We start from the raw sequence: 18,800 nt of genomic DNA on the forward strand, positions 1-18,800 counted from the left end.
TGTGACGTCATAAATTAGATGTGTTTGTGACGTCTTTATAATTGTTTTCAATATTGTACGTAGATTTTCAGTGATTGATCGATCGTCTGGATTTAACCTTCTAAGAGTCATTATTGTGTTGTAGAATATAATTAATTGCTTTATACTGCAAGGAGTTTTTTGTTCGCCACATTGAAATATTAATTACAATGGCATATATGATAATATTATTCTGTATAATTTATGTGCATTAATAAATTAGGTCGCCATTGAGTGCAAGTACATACGAATGATAATGCAATCTGGTCTCAAAAGTACATGTGTACACTTGCAGGATTTGTTGCTTACTATATTGAATATTTTTAGTATAAATGAAAAGTGTAATTCCACGAATAATCTTTTCCGTTTTTTTCAGTATTGTAGTTTTAAGCTATTGTAAGAATAAGGGGTTCTAGATATTTTAAATTTGCGTATAAAAATATGTCTCTATTAAAATTATAATCATAACTACATATTTTTTATGTAAAAAAAAAAATTATAATTTTAAAAAATTACTGTGGAAATGAAAAGAACAATTTGTTAAATAAAACTATCAATGAATTAGGCGGATAATTTTGTTTAATCAAGTATTGAGTGTTTATATACAAGCTACTAGTAGGTTGTCGACCGACCTAGCTCTTTCTCGTCTGATTCTATTTCTCATACCTTGTGATTGTTGACAGCTGTTGATTTATTCATACAGATGACATCATTTCTATTTACCTTTTTATCTATATGAGTCACATGACCAACCTGTTCCGATGGCTACACCTATATATAAGTCTGGTATAAACAGCCTAACATAAATACGAATTATCACATACGAGAAGTAAAAGCTTGTTCTAGTGAAGTTTAAAATTTAGGCGGTATGTCTACATACTTCATTGAAAACTATTTCGATAAAGCCGATGTGTACAATATTGAACAACATAAGTACATCCATGCTGGTCACAGCGGGAAAGGGCGCTCCAAGCGGGAGGCACAACAGCGGACTAATGTCTACGACCCGAACGGACATACGCGGAAAACCCTACAGAAACTGATGAACAACAAGCAAAAACAGCTCCAACCATGCTGAAAACCCCGACAAGGTTAGTTCTAGTATATTTTACTCGTAATTTTGTCATAAGGTTGTTCAAGAAGATCTGAATGTGTTTTGGAAACAGCAATATGGTGTAATAAAGTCTTGAAATCTTAAATCTAAAGCTCCGCTATAATTTTGGTTATTTTTACTTGCATACACATTTACTTATTTAAAAAAATACAGTAGCCGAATCTTGTAGAATGTTAAGTGTAGAACAAATTCTGTTCCCTGAAGTAATATATCGATATACATGATGCATCCCATTTTGATGAATCTGATTCTAAATTGCGGAGATTCTTTCATACAGTTCATGTTAATCCTATATATTTTAAGCATAAAATTTGTTCTTATTCTCACAGGATATTCCAGGCCAGTTTCTTCCACAAATGACAAAGGAAACGAATAACGGCATAAACGGGACGATTTGCAAATCTGGACTATGAACACGGAGTAAGCGCATGCGTTACATGACAGTCGAACTAATTTGATTTTAAGTCAACATTCCTGTAAACCTGTCAGCTTTGTAATGCAAACGTTTTTGTTGACTTTAACTTACAACAATCAGTTTTGACTGCAAATTCCTGTAAACAATAAATTGAATGTAATCTGTAAGATGATTTTGTCATATTGACTGTAAACTGAAGGGTATAACTTTTTGTAACCACTGAAGGGTATGTCTATCACAGTCGTTGTGAACTGTACACCATCACTTAATTTGTGTACTGACCAAGAACTTTCTGAATTAAAAAAACTGTGCTTTGACTTTAAGATTAACAAAACCAGTATTAATATCTGTTGTAAACTCTTGGTTTTAAACTTTATTATTTGGGTACTAAACCGTGAAATATGTAAAACTTGCTACACTGCTTGTACAGATTGCTGAAATAAAATAGAAAAGGATTTATTTACTATTATTTCGTTATATTTTTGGAAGGTCTTGCCTCTTAACTTAAATAATTTATGGAAATAAGTTCTATTCATTCCATATACATCCCGGTGAAGCTTGAAGGTGTGTGAACAGGAAATATCTCTGAAGATCAAAATCCAAAAATGATTTGGAGAGAAGGGGAAATAAACAAAGTAAATTGTACTTTTATAGGAATTTATTTTGAGGGATACATATATACAGTAAAACTGGCATCCCTAGTATATACATTTTGCATCATGTACAAACCAATAAAATGTTGGTTATTGATTAAAGGATGTTTTTTTCCTTTATTTTATATTCTCAATGTATGAAAACAACATATGGCTACTTTGTTTTCAAACAGAATGTTCTTTGATATGATATTTAGGCTAATTGGTCGACTGAACTTAAGGCCATTGACACATTCACGACAAACCTTGTATACATCTATTACCATTGAAGAGTGAACAAGGATTTTAGTAATTGATATGTTTCAAAACATAAAAATTAGTTAAAAATAGTCAAGGGTTTGATCGATCTTACGCTGTACTCAGGTTTCAGACCATATGTTCCATATTTTTTTTTTATCTGATTAACACATCTATAAGAATAAAATAATGATTTGTCTTAGTAAGAACAATATCTTCTGAAGGACCGTACCTATTAATCTTGAGCCTATAATGTATGTATATTTATTCTAAGTGACAAAGAAAACTTATATGTTGATAGCTGGAATCTATAAATTATCATTTGGTATAAACATTTAGATTTATTCTGTGCAGGATAAATCGACTGTGATCAAACCGCCAAATAACCTTTGTAAGTCAATGAGAACATTACCATTCGATTCTTAACATTTAAAATCCGGTGTAAAAATCAATGGAAATTAAACGAATCTGAAAGGTGATCTATATTTGAAAGATAAGAAATGTTTGCCTCTATAACATTATAATAAAACGAATTGATCTTTAAAATGGAAGCAAAGTTTATTTGATGTAAAATATTTCCGCGGACAGAGGCGTATCCCTACATTAACTCAGTACCAGAAACTGGGGAGTTTAATACCTCGGAAGATTACTGAAACTGAGATTAAATATCCATTTAATTTTCCCATTAAAGGACTTGGCCTGCGTCTTTTATTAATGTCACAAGACATTGTCAGGGAATTTTGAAAATTTTTCAGCTTAATTGAATTCTATAAATTAAAGTTTAATAAAACTTCAATAACTGCCCTTTGGCTTGGACTGAACCCTCTTAAGGAGGCTCTTCAACATGAAAAGGTAATAACAGTTATGTATTTAACGCCGAAAACGGAGGTTTGTTTGTTTGTGGCAATTTTGACTTGTCAGGCAAATGCCTCCATATATATACAGGCATTTCTTTATCGGTAACTTTATATATATACTGGGATTAGCTGCAAAATATATTAGAGACACTGGAACGTCTTTGACTAAGTGACTCTTAAAAGACTATTTATATATTTCATACATTATAGGTCGGGGGATGGAAAGCATCGCAGACAATGATTGTCATTCCAGAAAAATAATGTTTGTGTCTGGTCATTTCCAGTGACTTTTTCGCTATTGGATACATAAAACAAATGGTGTTCTGTTTTTGCAAGAACACTGGTTGGCGCATTCATACACAAACAGAACTGTAGCTCAATATTTAAATTGGGGCAGTTTTAATTGTTCCGTGTGTAAAAGGCGATTAAAAGTTATTTTGATAATTAAAAGTATGTATTGAATTTTCTGCCTACATTGGTATACATTGCAGCACGTGTGCTTCTGAAGATGCGAATCAGCCATGTCCTCATGACCATTTTGAAGGATTTAAAGTGTGGAATTTAACATGGCTCAGAAGGTAGGTACGAGATATAAATCACACCGTGAGTATAACGTGTTCTGTGAAAGTTTTTACCCGTAAACTGCGTGGGAGTGTGCATCACTTTTAAATTATATTTTCTCTATCTTCAAGAATGTTACCTCATAAAAACTGATTATATCTTCCGTACACTGAAATATTTCAGTCTTGAAAATAAACCAATAGCCAATATACCTAACAACTTGCTTTTCATGATCAACAAAAAATATTACTAAAAGTTCACTAGAAACTTTCCCTGTCTGCTTAAAAGACTTACTTGCTATCTATAATATATGAGACTAATTTGTGGTATTGATAAAAGAAATAATTCTACAAATATTTTTTTTCAAAGTAGCTTTAATTAAGAGGATGATTTCTCTTCAAATATTTTGGAATAAAGAAATTTAAGTGAACTGCCTTTTGTAACTAACTGTGATTAAAATAAGACAAGAATATGATTAATTTAAAGTAAGATTGAAATAAACTATCATAGAAGTTGAAAACGTTCACACCGCGGCAGTAGACCACATGCAGGCAGACGAAAAATCTGCAGTAAAATTTAGCATGAAACAAAAGCCTTACAATTCGCAATTGGTAAAAAATATGCCAGTCAAAATAACGACCCAATGATAAGTCATATACATCGTCTCAAGCCAAGGTCCGGAGTCCGCATAAAGCTCTCTCCTACATGGGAGTGGATCGTACATTTTGGCCGTGGTTTGCGACGATGGGTCATATAACGACCACAGATATATACACGACCACAGAATCTCTGGCTGTAATGATATTCGAGTTTGTTGAGTCCCTGTTACACAAACTTAATTGTTAGTAGCCTACTCCGGTTTAAAAAATGAATGTATTCAGAGTAAAGTCTAAAGTTTCAAATAAACTGGGAGACGCTGCTTATAGTGGAATATTACTACATAGATAAGGAAAGTTGACGTCGGAAAAGCTGAAGTTACATCGTTTGTCATACCAAATATAAAACGCTGGTCTCTGTGGTGTCTTTTGTTTCGAGTTCACTGCGATACTAGTATATCGAGTCGACATAATAATGTATTTAAATCCATTATCATGCCATTTATACACAAAGTTTAAAGGAAAGCATTATCCAGACATAGCCTGCATTTTTTGAAACAAACACTAGATCTAGGTCTATTTTCAGAATTGTTAAATTCCAATAATGCACAGACACCTGAAAGTAGAACGGTAACTTGAGTAAGAGTTTAACAATATTATCCAAAAGATGTAAATTTCCCCAATGCACCAACTTAAAACATATTTGTACATTTCGTTTCCTTTTTTGTTTAATTATGCTTTGAATGATTGTGGTCACGGGAAATCACTGTGCTTCCAGATCCATGATTTTTTCAAAAACAGAATAGTGACCAAAATCCAAATCGTATGGGAGTTATGCCTCCTTGGCGAGCTATTTCTTATGACCTTGAAGGTAAAAAAAAAGAAAAAAGCTTCGGCGCCTTGGGTTTCTTTAATTTACGGACCCAGATAGAAGGTCCCATGCGCGGATCTGTTGAGGGGGGGGGGGGGTCAGGACCCCCCCTGGAATTTCCAAGGTTATTAAATTTATATACAAAAGCAAGAAAAGAGTTAACTTGGACCCCCCTCGGAAAACGCAGACCCCCCTGGTAAATGTGAACTTTTATTAAAGTGATATGAAAAGTTAAAGATTTAAATTTTCTATTAAAAGTCAGCGCCTACGCCCCCCCCCCCCCCCCCCCCCCCCACGAAATAGGATTTAGGATTTTGAAGTTTGGGTAAGTTTACGGTTTTTTTTTGTTTTTTTTTTTGTTTTTTTTTTTATTTTGCTTGTCGAGAAATTTCTGGGTTGAAAAATTTTTTGGGGGAGCCTGGGGTGGACCCCCCCTGGGAAAAAGTTCTGGATCCGCGCCTGGGTCCGACTTTAAATTAGTTGTTAATAACGTAAATCATTATGTATTTTTCTTTCTTTAACATTTATGACGTTTTAAGGCTTTTTTTACAATATTGATATTTTACGTGCCAGGAAAACGATTTTTCAAAGATCTGTGTTTGATTTTTTTTGTTTGTATTCAGTGAAATTCCAGTTAAAGAATTCATATTTTCTAGGGTGGTGGTGATGGTCGGGGATTTACAATTAGGAACTTTCATGTACAATTGTTTGACTCTTTTCAACTGATTTTTGACTGAAGTTTGACTGTTTTTGACTAATGTTGCACCGTTTTGACTAAATCTTTGCATGTAAATGGTATCAAAACATATACCAGACATATGTTTTCATTCCATAGGGGATACATTATTATGACCGCAGAAATTCCCATACAAACGAGGCTTTTGTGAGGGCTGTGTCAAAGGTCAAAACCATCAACAAGTTCCGGGTCAACCGGTCAGTGTCTGATTTTGGTCTCCACAAAAACGAAGACAGCAACTGCAGTGCCTTGCTTACAGCTGAAAAAGAGAAATGGTAAGTGTGATTAGAGAAGAAAGTTGTTCGGCTATCATTGTAAATGGTTTTTCCGTAAACCCATTGAATTGCCATGAATGTTGACAAGGTGCACACGTCAGATGTGATCGGCGGACAGGGGATGCTTGCTCCTAGTCCTTGTTAGCTCTGCTTGTTGTCCCCCGCTTGAAAAGTGGGGGATATTAATTTGGGTTTGTCCGTCCGTCCGTCCGTCCGTCTTTCTGTCTGTCTGTAACGCTTTCGTTTCCACACGATATCTCGAGAACCCTTTGAGCTTTTGCAATGAAATTTAGCATAGCAACTCCCTATGGACTAAAGAAGAACCCTATTGATTTTGAAGTCAAAAGATCAAAGGTCAAGGTCATAAATAAGCAAATTCTGTCTGTTATAACACTTTCGTTTCCACACGATGTCTCTAGAACCATTTGAGCTATTGCAATGAAATTTTACATAACAACTCCCTGTGGGCTAATGAAGACCCCTATTGATCTTCAGGTCAAAAGGTCAAAGTTCAAGGTCGTAAATTTATACATTCTGTCTGTGTGTAACACTATCATTTCCGGGCGATATTTCAAGGAGATTTTGAGCGTATGCAATGTAATTTTATACCAAAACTCCCTAGGACCTCTCTCACCCCCTCTCAAAGTGCCCCGCCCCGTTTGTTTTATTAGTATTTATAGTATGACATGTCGCTATTTTTAGCACAGGGGCATGAGGAGAGTTATTGCGAATAAACCAGGTTCTCGGTGGACTTTATGTTCTTATTACATCTATTAGAACTGTTTAATAAAGGCTAAATAAATCAAACACCATGGATTGTGTAAAATTTTGAGAATACCGAACATGAATATATACATGTATGTGACTTTAGTTCTGCATATACTTGACTCAATGTATTGCTATTCCGTGGTGTAGTGGTATGTCTCTCGCCTCACATGTGATAGGTCCCGGGATCGAATCTCGAACGATCGTTTTTTTTTTTTTTTAAATACTTTTCTTTTTTTTTTACTAAATGATAGTATTCAGCATGTGAAATGAAAAATTTATGAGGTTATGAAATCATCATTACAGTGTGATAAATATTCCATATAAAAAGAATCTTCTATACACATAATAAAGAATAAGCAGGCAAATCTTTATATGCATATTGACATACATGTATTTTATTTGCTTCAGTATACATGTATACATTTAATAATTCTACAAATTCAGTCAGGGGGATCCGACTTTTTCCCTAAGCGGGGGACACAAATTCTCTGAATTAGCTTGTTATATATTTGCATGTTTAAACTGTTTTATGGGATTTTGAGTCTAAATGATTAGTTTTGTTACGCATTTCATTTTTTAAAAATGGCGAGTATATATATAATCACTGAAGTTGTGTTATACTAATAAGCATATAAGTGTGTTGTTTTTCAATTTGTGAATAGTCAGGTTTCAGTAAAGAACAACTGTTTTTCCATTTTTTTATTTCAATGATATTTTCTAAAAATAAGTATGAGAGATGTAATTTGTATAAAAAGAAATTTAAACATCTAGGAGATAGTGTATCACCGTTGGAGGTAAGGTATCATGGAATTATTTATAGTTTTTTCTCGGGAATAGATTATCTTCTTACCGATATCTTTTTTAATGGTTTTCATATGAAAAAGTGGTAAAAAGATATTATTATACCCCACGCAACTAGTTGCGGGAGGTATAATGTTTTTGACCAGTCGGTCAGTCAGTCAGTCAGTCCTCTTTTTTTGTCAGCGCAACTCCTCATAAACCGCTGCACAGAATTTCGTCAAACTTTGCAGGTATCTAGGACACAATATGTAGATGTGTATATTACCAGGAAATTCCGATTCCATTATTTTTTCCGGGAATTTCCGCACTTTTTAACTTAGGCATTTGGCCATACCTTGTATATAGAGATTAACAGAATGTCAGCGCAACTCCTCATAAACCGCTGCACAGAATTTCGTCAAACTTTGCAGATATTTAGGACACAATATGTAGATGTGCATATTCCGAGGAAATTCCGATTCCATTATTTTTTCCGGGAATTTCCGCACTTTTTAACTTAGGCATTTGGCCATATCTTGAATATAGAGATGAACAGTTTGTCAGCGCAACTCCTCATAAACCGCTGCACAGAATTTCGTCAAACTTTGCAGGAATTTAGGACACAATATGTAGATGTGCATATTACCAGGAAATTCCGATTCCATCATTTTTTCCGGGTCTTTCCGCACTTTTTAACTTAAGCATTTGGCCATACCTTTTATATAGAGATGAACAGTTTGTCAGCGCAACTCTTCATAAACCGCTGCACAGAATTTCGTCAAACTCTGCAGATATTTAGGACACAATATGTAAATGTGCATATTCCGAGGAAATTCCGATTCCATTATTTTTTCCGGGACTTTCCGCACTAAATACTTAGGTTTTTGGCCATACCTTGAATATGGAGATGAACAGTTTGTCAGCGCAACTCCTCATAAACTGCTGCACTGAATTTCGTTAAACTTTGCAGATATTTAGGACACAATATGTAGATGTGCATATTACCAGGAAATTCCGATTCCTTTATTTTTTACGGGACTTCCTGCACTAAAAACTTAGGTTTTTGGCCATACCTTTTACATAGAGATGAAAAGTTTGTCAGCGCAACTCCTCATAAACCGCTGCACAGAATTTCGTTAAACTTTGCAGATATTTAGGACACAATATGTAGATGTGCATATTACTAGGAAATTCTGAATCCTTTATTTTTTCCGGGAATTTCCGCACTTTTTAACTTAGGCATTTGGCCATACCTTGAATATAGAGATGAACAGTTTGTCAGCGCAACTCCTCATAAACCGCTGCACAGAATTTCGTCAGACTTTGCAGGAATTTAGGACACAATATGTAGATGTGCATATTACCAGGAAATTCCGATTCCTTTATTTTTTCCGGGACTTTCCGAACTTTTTAATTTAAGCATTTGGCCATACCTTTTATATAGAGATGCACAGTTTGTCAGCGCAACTCTTCATAAACCGCTGCACAGAATTTCGTCAAACTTTGCAGATATTTAGGACACAATATGTAGATGTGCATATTCCGAGGAAATTCCGATTCCATTATTTTTTCCGGGACTTTCCGCACTAAATACTTAGGTTTTTGGCCATACCTTGAATATAGAGATGAACAGTTTGTCAGCGCAACTCCTCATAAACTGCTGCACAGAATTTCGTTAAACTTTGCAGATATTTAGGACACAATATGTGGATGTGCATGTTACCAGGAAGTTCCGATTCCTTTATTTTTTGGGAATTTCCACACTTTCCAACTTAAGACTTTTTGGCCATATTTTGAATATACAGATGAACAGTTTGTCAGCACCACTCCTCTTAAACTGTTGTACATAGTTTCGTCAACCTATGCAGATATTTAGGACATATTCCATTATTTTATCCCAAAGAGTTTTGCCTATTATTCAAGAAAATTTCTCACCCCCCACCCCCACCCCCCAACCACTTCAAATGAATGTTTGGATTTGTATAATGCCAAGAAATTTTGATTCCATTATTTATCCAGAAACTTTATTCCACATTTAAATGTCCTCATATGCAAGACATTTTGATGTGTAGATTTTTTTGCAGTTATTGCCCTTTTTGATCTATACTATGTATCTAAAGTGCACTAGCTGTGCCTTTCATTATGTGTTTCACCGTCAAGTTTTGGGGGAGCGTGGGGTATGTGAGCTAGCTCACTTTTTCTTTCATTTTGACAATTTTGGTTTGATTTTCCTTGTGTTTGCTTTTGACAAAAAGTAATAACAAGAAAAATCAAACTAAAAACCATTAAATGTGAATAAGCGATATAAGGTTTGTTGAAATATTTTGGTTCTTTGAAATTGAGATTATCTCAAATTATGAAAGTAAATAATTTACCTTTGACCCCCCCCCCCCCCCCACACACACACACCCTCTTGAAATACGCCACCCTCATATTGTTGGTAAGATTATATAAACGAAGCAAGAGCAAGACATAAGATTACACATTTGAATCATTTGTGTTTGTGACAAGTAAAATTTTAAACATATGCTAATGAGTGTAAGCATCCCCCCAGAGAAAATTAAAGATCATGGATTTTTCCTTGCAATTCAAAATAGTGTTTGCTGTTCTTTTTAAGTGTCTTGGAACACCAAATAAGTATCAAAATTTGTTCAACAAAATAAATATTTAGGTTATGAATGAAAAGAAATAAAAATTAAAAGAAATGAACATTTTAACTTTTAAAGATTGGAAATAAACTAAATGAAAGGCTGGTGAAAATGAATAAATCTGATAGCAAAATATTTACATAAAATAGTCAAATACAATACTTAGACTTAAGTTCTGAATCCATAATGGACAGTAGTTTTAGCTACATTGGGTGTAGTAATTTATTACTGCATGTAGCTATACATCACATATTCAAGTTGTGAATGTGCCCACTAGAATGATAACGGTAGTTTATTAATTTATTCCAATTCCAGAAAAAAAGGAACTTATTTACCCAGTCTGAGACTTTGATAATTAGAGATGATTTGCTGACTCTTTTTTAAGAGGAACAAACAATTAAATCTGTGGGTTTTTTAATTTAAAAAAGATCTTTTCTGTTTGTTTTTTTTTTAATTTGGAGAGCATTTGTATTTTGTTAAAGTTTTGGAATGTAATGCCTGCATGGTTCCATTTTACCAATTAACACAGATGATAGAAATATTTATTTTTTAAATTTAAGGATTTTTAAACTGATCTATATCTGCAATAAAAGTCAAAAACCAACAAATGAAAATATTTGTGACACAAATAAATGTACTTTGTGGGTTAGCAGGTCAGCATTATTAAGTTAAATCATTTCTAAGGACTGGAAACCATTTCTTAAATCCCCATGTGATTTAAACTTTAAATCTTTCAAACAAGGCAATTTAACTGAACATTCAATGATTATTTATGAAAAACATGACATCTAAACTAGAAAATAAGCCTCCCAAACAGTTTGGAACAATTTGAAAATCACATGTGTAAATTATTTTTGGTAAAGATTTTCTCTGGTTGGCTAAATGTGTACATACTGGGACTCCAAAAGGCCTTCTTAGCATTGCCATTCCATATTTAGGTCTGTAACTTAGAACAAGGACTCAACTAAAGTTCTAAAGAAATCACACCAACTCAAAAAGTGGAAGCTGAAAATCATAGCTTTTTTTTCAATTTGACTTTATCTTACTGGAAAGAAGGATTGCAGGATGATTGTACATGGACTGAGATTCAAGTGACATTCAAGTTAACATATAAACATCATGGAGTAAGATTCAAGTGACAGTCAAGTTAACTTGAAATCATCGGGGAGTGATTGTTACGCAGTAACTGATGGATTAACAGAGTTAATCAGTTGGTCCTTTATCGTAATACATGGATAAGTCAGTTTAATGTACTTCTACTTTATAAATGGTGTGTTAAATGTCCTCTAGATTTAATAATTATTGGATGAAAGCTATATACACTTGTCTAGGAATTAAACAAATCAAAATTAAACAGTCACTGGAAAGGATCAATTATAAATCTAACAAGGGGATTTTCTTAGAGACAAAATAGATAATAGATTGGATGATTTCCTTGTAGAAGTAAGGAAATCATGAAATTATTGATCTGAGGAATTACTTACTGCAGGATATATATAATAATGTACAGGGAGATTTTTGGGGGTACCCTATATCTCTAAATCCTTATCAAAGTTTGGACAGAAATCAATGACTTCTATGTGTTTAAGAGTGCGATAAGAAAGAAATTACCAGAGGAATTGTCACTGATGGTGTCTTCTGTATTTCTGATCTGTTGAACTTGATCCAGAACTCTTAGACAATTCTACGTACTTTTGATAATTATTGTGAGACAATGTCAAAAATGGCTGACTCTCCCAGAAACCCGAGGAAAATGACAACGCGGACTGCGTCTGAAATAGGTATTGTTATACCTGATGAAATCAATGAATGGTAAGTAAAAAAAAAACAACATAAAGAGATTTAATAATTCGTTTTAGTCTATAACATGGATGATATTTATTATGTTTATATTTATTTACTTTCTAAAATTAGGCCAAAATTTCAAAATCTTGAAGAACCTTAATGGTCCACTCTACTTCTACCAAAAATAATTATTGTAGGTATGACAAAATGAAAGCATGTGTTCACAACTTCTCTCTTGATTTCAATCACGATTTCTTATATTGTTCAGTTCATTTTTATAATTGCTTGACCTTAGCTAACAAAATGCTTTGCATTAAAACCTGAGTACAGAGATTTCAACAAATTGCACTCGAGATAAACCTTTAGTAATCAGTTTATAGACAGAGACACCCGTAACTTGGCATTAGCAAGTGCTCTAACCAGAGTAGTGAGAATATATCCCTAGGCACTTCATTGAACTGATCAATGTGGGAATCAGTTTCATACAGTTTGATTTTAACTGATTATAAATACAAGGTTTGTTTGGAAATGCTCTTTTTAAACTTGCAATGCACTTTGAGAGCTCTTAAAGTGAAATCTTTGTTGCAATCTTATTAAAGCTGGATGATTTTTTTCAAAAAGGTGATTTAATTGACAAAAAGAAATTTTAAGGATACAACCTTGAAATCTTCTCCACCCATCTCTAAGTAAATTGAAATAATACTTGTCCTGAATGTCCAATGTTTTCTAAAGTCTTTGATTACTGGCTATGATAAATTACAAGGTGCCTAAAAACTTCTGATAAAGAATGAGGGGCATTAAAGAAGAAGCTGACCTTCATTTTACAAAGAGTATGAGATAAAGGAGATCTTACTAGGATGCCTAGAAATGTTTAAATTTGTGCTTAAAGAAATTAATTCTGTTTAAGAAAAATAATTTTTTTTTTACTACCAAGGATGAGTAATGTAAATTGCTTGAAAAGAAATTAACTTGTTTTACCAAGTTTATAGTGGTTGATGACTCTAAGTGGTAGTGATGATCATGCAGTGTATAAATTTAACTTTCCAGTGTGTAATTTAAATCAATGTTAATTATTATATGAGGAGACATAAATGTATGTATTTTCAAAGTATATTCTCTTTGTATTTTTATTAATTTAGGGATTATGGTCTTTAACATAGGGTCAACTGTAGATTTAAAGAAAAAACTTTTTTAAAAAAGGAATAAATGGCATAGACTCCCAAATCACTCCGGCATGTCCATGGTACATACTCCAGATATATCAGTGTTTGAGATACCAAGGTTCAACTGTACTCAGTATATGTTGTATTACCTGTTCATAACAATATTTTGAGAAGTTTTGAGGAATCAGTATCTGTTGTGCTTTCTAATTTCTTCAATATACTTATTTTTTCAGAGGTTTTCAATTAAAATATTTAATAGAATATTTGCACCTGATGTTTTTACTCTTAGCAATGCTTGACCCTGAATGGCCTTTGCTACGTGTCCTTGATTCAAGGTCATAACCCCTCTGACAGTCTTTATCAGGTTTAATTCAAATGGATTTTTTATTCCACAAAGTACGTATATTGGTTTGTTTGGGGACAAAAAGGCACACATTGAGAGTCAAGATCATTTGTTGGTCAAGAACCGCAAGTTTGAATACATTCAAATCAAGGTTATAGAAAGGTCAAGATCAAAAGCAAGGTTTAGAGGTTATGACATCATGCAGATGGAGTTGGACTGCTCCATATCTAAAATTGCAAAATGAAGGAATAATGAGGTGCATATCATAAAAAAGGTCAAGATTCTAGTACAGTGTATTAAAGAAAATAACGACAAAACAGCCTTTCTCTCTTGATGCACTATTTCTCTCACCAATATGTATTTAAATGTAAGAAGTTTGATTAAGAAATCTTCAAAAGTGAAGTTCAAGGTCATGGGAAGATAATGAAGAAGGTCAAGGTCAGAAAATTTAATATACAGAGTTACAATACTGTGTCATCATTTTGTACACAGAGTAGAGCACAGACAGATAAAAGAATGGGGACATAAAGGACCAAAGACAGGCCTGTCCAGCTGTACTCATGACAGGGTATAACGAATCTGTCTGGTGATAGAGGAGTCCATAAAGGACCAAAGACAGACCTGTCCAGCTGTACTCATGACAGGGTATAACGAATCTGTCTGGTGATAGAGGAGTCCATAAAGGACCAAAGACAGACCTGTCCAGCTGTACTCATGACAGGGTATAACGAATCTGTCTGGTGATAGAGGAGTCCATAAAGGACCAAAGACAGACCTGTCCAGCTGTACTCATGACAGGGTATAACGAATCTGTCTGGTGATAGAGGAGTCCAAATCCTAGACTGATCCTTTCCCTTTAGTGGCCATTCATGAAGCACTTTGATCTTAAAAAGAAATAATAAACCAAATGTTAGTAAACTCATTGCTCTTTTGACGTCTGTGGTGCTGGATTACATTGAAATGTAATGGAATGAATTTAAAGTAAATGCATTATGAAATGTAATTGTAAACCTTCAGCACGCTGAATGAGTCTGTATGTATATCTATTTGTGACCTTTAATGAGAGTTTTCCCATGATTGATTTTTAACTGTATTGGAACTATGGCTCCTGCTGAGATTCAGAACTTTAGATTAATGCCCCTGGCTCTAACAATAGTACAGATATATCATAATTTATGGTGATAAATGTACTTGTTCATAAAAGTACAAATGGGAAATCAAATATCCTATGATTTAATATAAAAGTGATCTAATCTTAGCAATAGAACAAAATATGTATAGTCACCAGAATAGGGGCCCCGAGGAAAAAAGTGCCATTTAATCTTCATAATAAAATGCATAAGGTGGGAATTTAAATGTAATTCTCAGCAATGGTTTAATTGAAATCAATGGATTGACTTAATACACTGAATTTGCCCAAAGTCACACTTATTACCAAAGTGATAAAACTAAGCCTTTAATGTTTTACTTTGATTATTAAGAAATTTGAAGACTTAATCCCGTTAAAATAATTACGAGTCGAGGCAGCAAAATGTAGACGTCATCACTTGTTGCTGGTCCCTCGTTTAATTTGTTAAGGTTGGGAAATATTGACTGACTTCATATATTAGTTTGTTTAAATCCTCATTGTAATTTTGCTTACCAATAGAGGAACTCTGTAGAGTGTGTAAAAAAAGTGTGGCTTTGTGTTTGCAATAACCATGTGGGTAAATTTACTTTAGGTAGAACTTTGTTTGTTCGCCGAGCTTCTTGTTCCAGAGAGGGATCTTGGAGATGAAATAATCTTGGAACGGCAAACGATATTATTGTGTAATTGTCAAGGAGATATCAAAGATGGAGTGTCATTTGCATGCTGTAATTTAAAAGAAAACTTAATCATCAAACTGTTAGCAAATATGATGAAATTGACAGATTGTAAATCCATTGGGTAAAAAGGAATGGATATGATTGACTGGTCTGATAAAAGGAATAGGACGCCTGTATAAGGAATAAGAAATAGATTACAAGTGACTGTTTTGACAGCATATATTTGTACAGGAGTAGATTATAAGTACAGCAAAAGTGTCTGGGTGATATATAGATAAGGATAGGGACAGTAAAGAGTAGAAATGGAGGACTTACCAGAAGAACAAAGTGAACCATTTTCAGTTGAGGAAAATGAATGGTAAGTAGTGGTGTCTGTAACCATGTTGATCAGGGATGTGATAAAGTTAATGATAAGAAGTGGTATCTGTAACTATGTTGATCAGGGATGTAATAAAAAGAAATTGGTATGTAGGGATGACCACATTCATGTTGATGTTCATGGAGCATTGCTCAATTACAGGCCTCATTTTCAACATAATTTTTAATTTGAGAAGCTTAAACAGGTACATGTATATATGTTTATTGAAGGTTTGTGTGCATAGAAAGATTTTGAAATCTCAGTTCAGGTGTAGATCCAGACATTTTATTGAGGAGGGGGGGGGGGTTCTACCCCAATAAAAAAAAATCCAACCCAGATTTCTAATAACCCTTGCATCCAGGTCCAGTAGACCCTCTGCCCAATTGGAAATTTATCATTTTTCCCACAATGTATAAGGTAAAGAATTCCCAAACGACACGTAGGTTGGAATTTTTTCAGTACTTTTTACATTTATATTAAAACAAACTTAAATTTTGAGATTTTAGTGATTCATTAAGATGTAAATAGGGAATATGCATTCAAAGTAAGTAACTCTACTCAACATTTGAAAATATTGTAATACCTCAATAATTCCAAATTTTGACTCTTTTTTGATTAAATTCCCAGGGACAGGAATAAAACAGCCCTCCCCCCCCCCCCTTCAGTCACAGAGTTCCAATGAATGGTTAGTTCTGGAATCTGTATTCAGGATTACAATTTTTATGAGGAAAGGAAAAATTTGTAAAATATTAGTTATTTATGTTAAGTCCAGTTGTGTGATTTGAAGGCAAAATAATTGTATCTTTTTAAAAATTTATTCTTTTGCACTCAGGGGCAATACCACAGACCACCATTCCCCGTTTATATTAGCCAATCCTTCATTCTATGAGATCTAGAATCTTGTTTCTTTTTATGAATTCTAATATGCTCCCAAAGAACACTGTGTAAAAGAAGAGGTAGAGTTTATAGCTACCAAAATGTTGTATCTTAAGAAAGCTTAATAAAAAGTGCATTCAGACCAAAGTTAATTTGATAATTCAGCAAAATTTTGATTCTTAGGACAATTAATGAACTAAATTAAAACTAAGGTTGTCAATTATTCCAAATCTGACACAACACTTCCACGTTCATTAATATTATATCATAAAGCAAAGGATATTAGCAAACCTACATACAATGGTCTTCATCTAACATTAATGATTATAATGACTGGTTTGAAGACAAATTGGTTGACTCATGAATTCAAATGAGAAGTTAAGTTTGTACACAGAAAAGAGGAGTAAACTACTATATACGTAACAATCTTACATGATTTGGTGACCTGTGTTATAGTACATCATGTACAATAAGGTCAATCAAAATTTTAAAAATATGTCATAAAAAAGCTTTGATTTTTCAATATTAAAGTAGAATTCCTATCTTGTCATTGTGCTGTGTGCACAGAATGTGTTAAATCTAAAGCTGCAATACAACAGAACAACAACAGAAAAGCCTTGGTGCGTGCTGTACTCATAGGAGATCGTGAAGTGTCTGTACATTTTTTCATTAGGTTGCATTAACTATCAGACAAAATGATTTATGGGGGGACTGCACACCTATTATATCTGAAGAAATTGGTTTTCATTTGATTTATCTGGAGAGCTGTAAACTTCTATTTTAGACACATTGAGATACGTATAAATAAGATGTTTGATTTCCGAAAAACTTCAAATATATATTATGTAAGATTTTAAGTGAACAACCCATTAAAGGTTGTTGAAAGCAATAATGGCTTACTCTTAAATATTGTTATATGCATGTAACTCCGGAAGAAAAGAGATTGGTTATAGCTAAAATGAGATAAATGAGCAGTATATATATATATATATATACTGAAATCTGAGGAAGAGAAATGCTCTAGTATACTAAACTATAGTATTTCTTTGTGTTTGAGTGTATAGTTTTAGACATTGCTTTCATTTGATTTACTGTATATATATTATATTTAATCAAACACACTGAAAGAAAAACCTTTAAGTGAATTTAGCTAATGTGCCTCATAAAGCGTTTGCAGTTTACTGGCTAAGATAGTGAGTTTTGAAGCGGGAGGTCATATAGATACTTACATACATAGTGAAAGTTACTTATCAATTCTAGATTTACTAATCTCATCTAGTAAATATACCCAATACCTAGTAAAACTGCTTTTAAGGTAGTGATTGTATGGACAAGAAATTTACTAGTCTTCATAGTGAATTTAACTATAGTTAATTTTTTACAGTGCAGCTACATGCTATTGCATTCAATTTTAATCACCCGGCTAGTATTAATTCCATAATAAGAAACAATAAATTATTTTCTGGACTGTAAATGTCTGATCCTTGGGTTTTTATTAATTAATTAGTGTGGATTGAAGCTTTTTTCATTTATGGGGAGTCAATGTTCATGGGCCACCAAAGTTATATTGGATTGTGGGGACAAAATTTCGTGGTTTACTTGCATAAACAGCAGAATCAATGAATAGATATGTTGAGAAAATAATTGTTCTTGGGGATAATAATTCATGGATAAGGGTGATGACCTATGAAATCCACAAAGTACATTGGTTCCCCCACAAATTAACATTGAATTTACACTGACTTTGTATGTTGAACTTAAATTTGATGCATGATCAGCTGGTCATGCAGTTAAATAATATTTCTTCTGGCATTTAGACTGTAAGAGAAAATGAAAATATGTAACACTTCTGGGGAAAAAAAAGTATAGTTTTTCTTGTTACTGCACCCTTGTTTGATTTAATGAAAGGAAACATTTCATTTTGTCACCCCACTTCTTTC

General features: G+C 33.5%; 1 protein-coding gene across 3 annotated transcripts in view; it reads left to right on the top strand.

Moving 5' to 3' along the window:
* Positions 1 to 3,313: 3,313 nt before the first annotated feature.
* The window catches only part of LOC134271853 (myosin heavy chain, clone 203-like), a 33,210-nt gene continuing 17,723 nt past the window's right edge, over positions 3,314 to 18,800 (top strand). The window contains exons 1-2 of one of the 3 annotated variants that reach the window (XM_062754064.1): positions 3,314 to 3,872; positions 6,158 to 6,333. In XM_062754064.1, the coding sequence (XP_062610048.1) occupies positions 3,861 to 3,872; positions 6,158 to 6,333 (188 nt within the window). In that variant the 5' untranslated portion in view covers positions 3,314 to 3,860. Of the gene's footprint in view, positions 3,873 to 6,157; positions 6,334 to 12,090; positions 12,342 to 15,683; positions 15,985 to 18,800 lie in introns of those variants that run through there. The other 2 variants (XM_062754065.1, XM_062754066.1) reach the window with 2 other exon arrangements.

The sequence above is a fragment of the Saccostrea cucullata genome, unplaced genomic scaffold, assembly GCF_032062105.1.
Source record: "Saccostrea cucullata isolate Sc308-1 unplaced genomic scaffold, CSIRO_AGI_Scuc_v1 ctg654, whole genome shotgun sequence".
Lineage (NCBI taxonomy): Eukaryota > Metazoa > Mollusca > Bivalvia > Ostreida > Ostreidae > Saccostrea > Saccostrea cuccullata.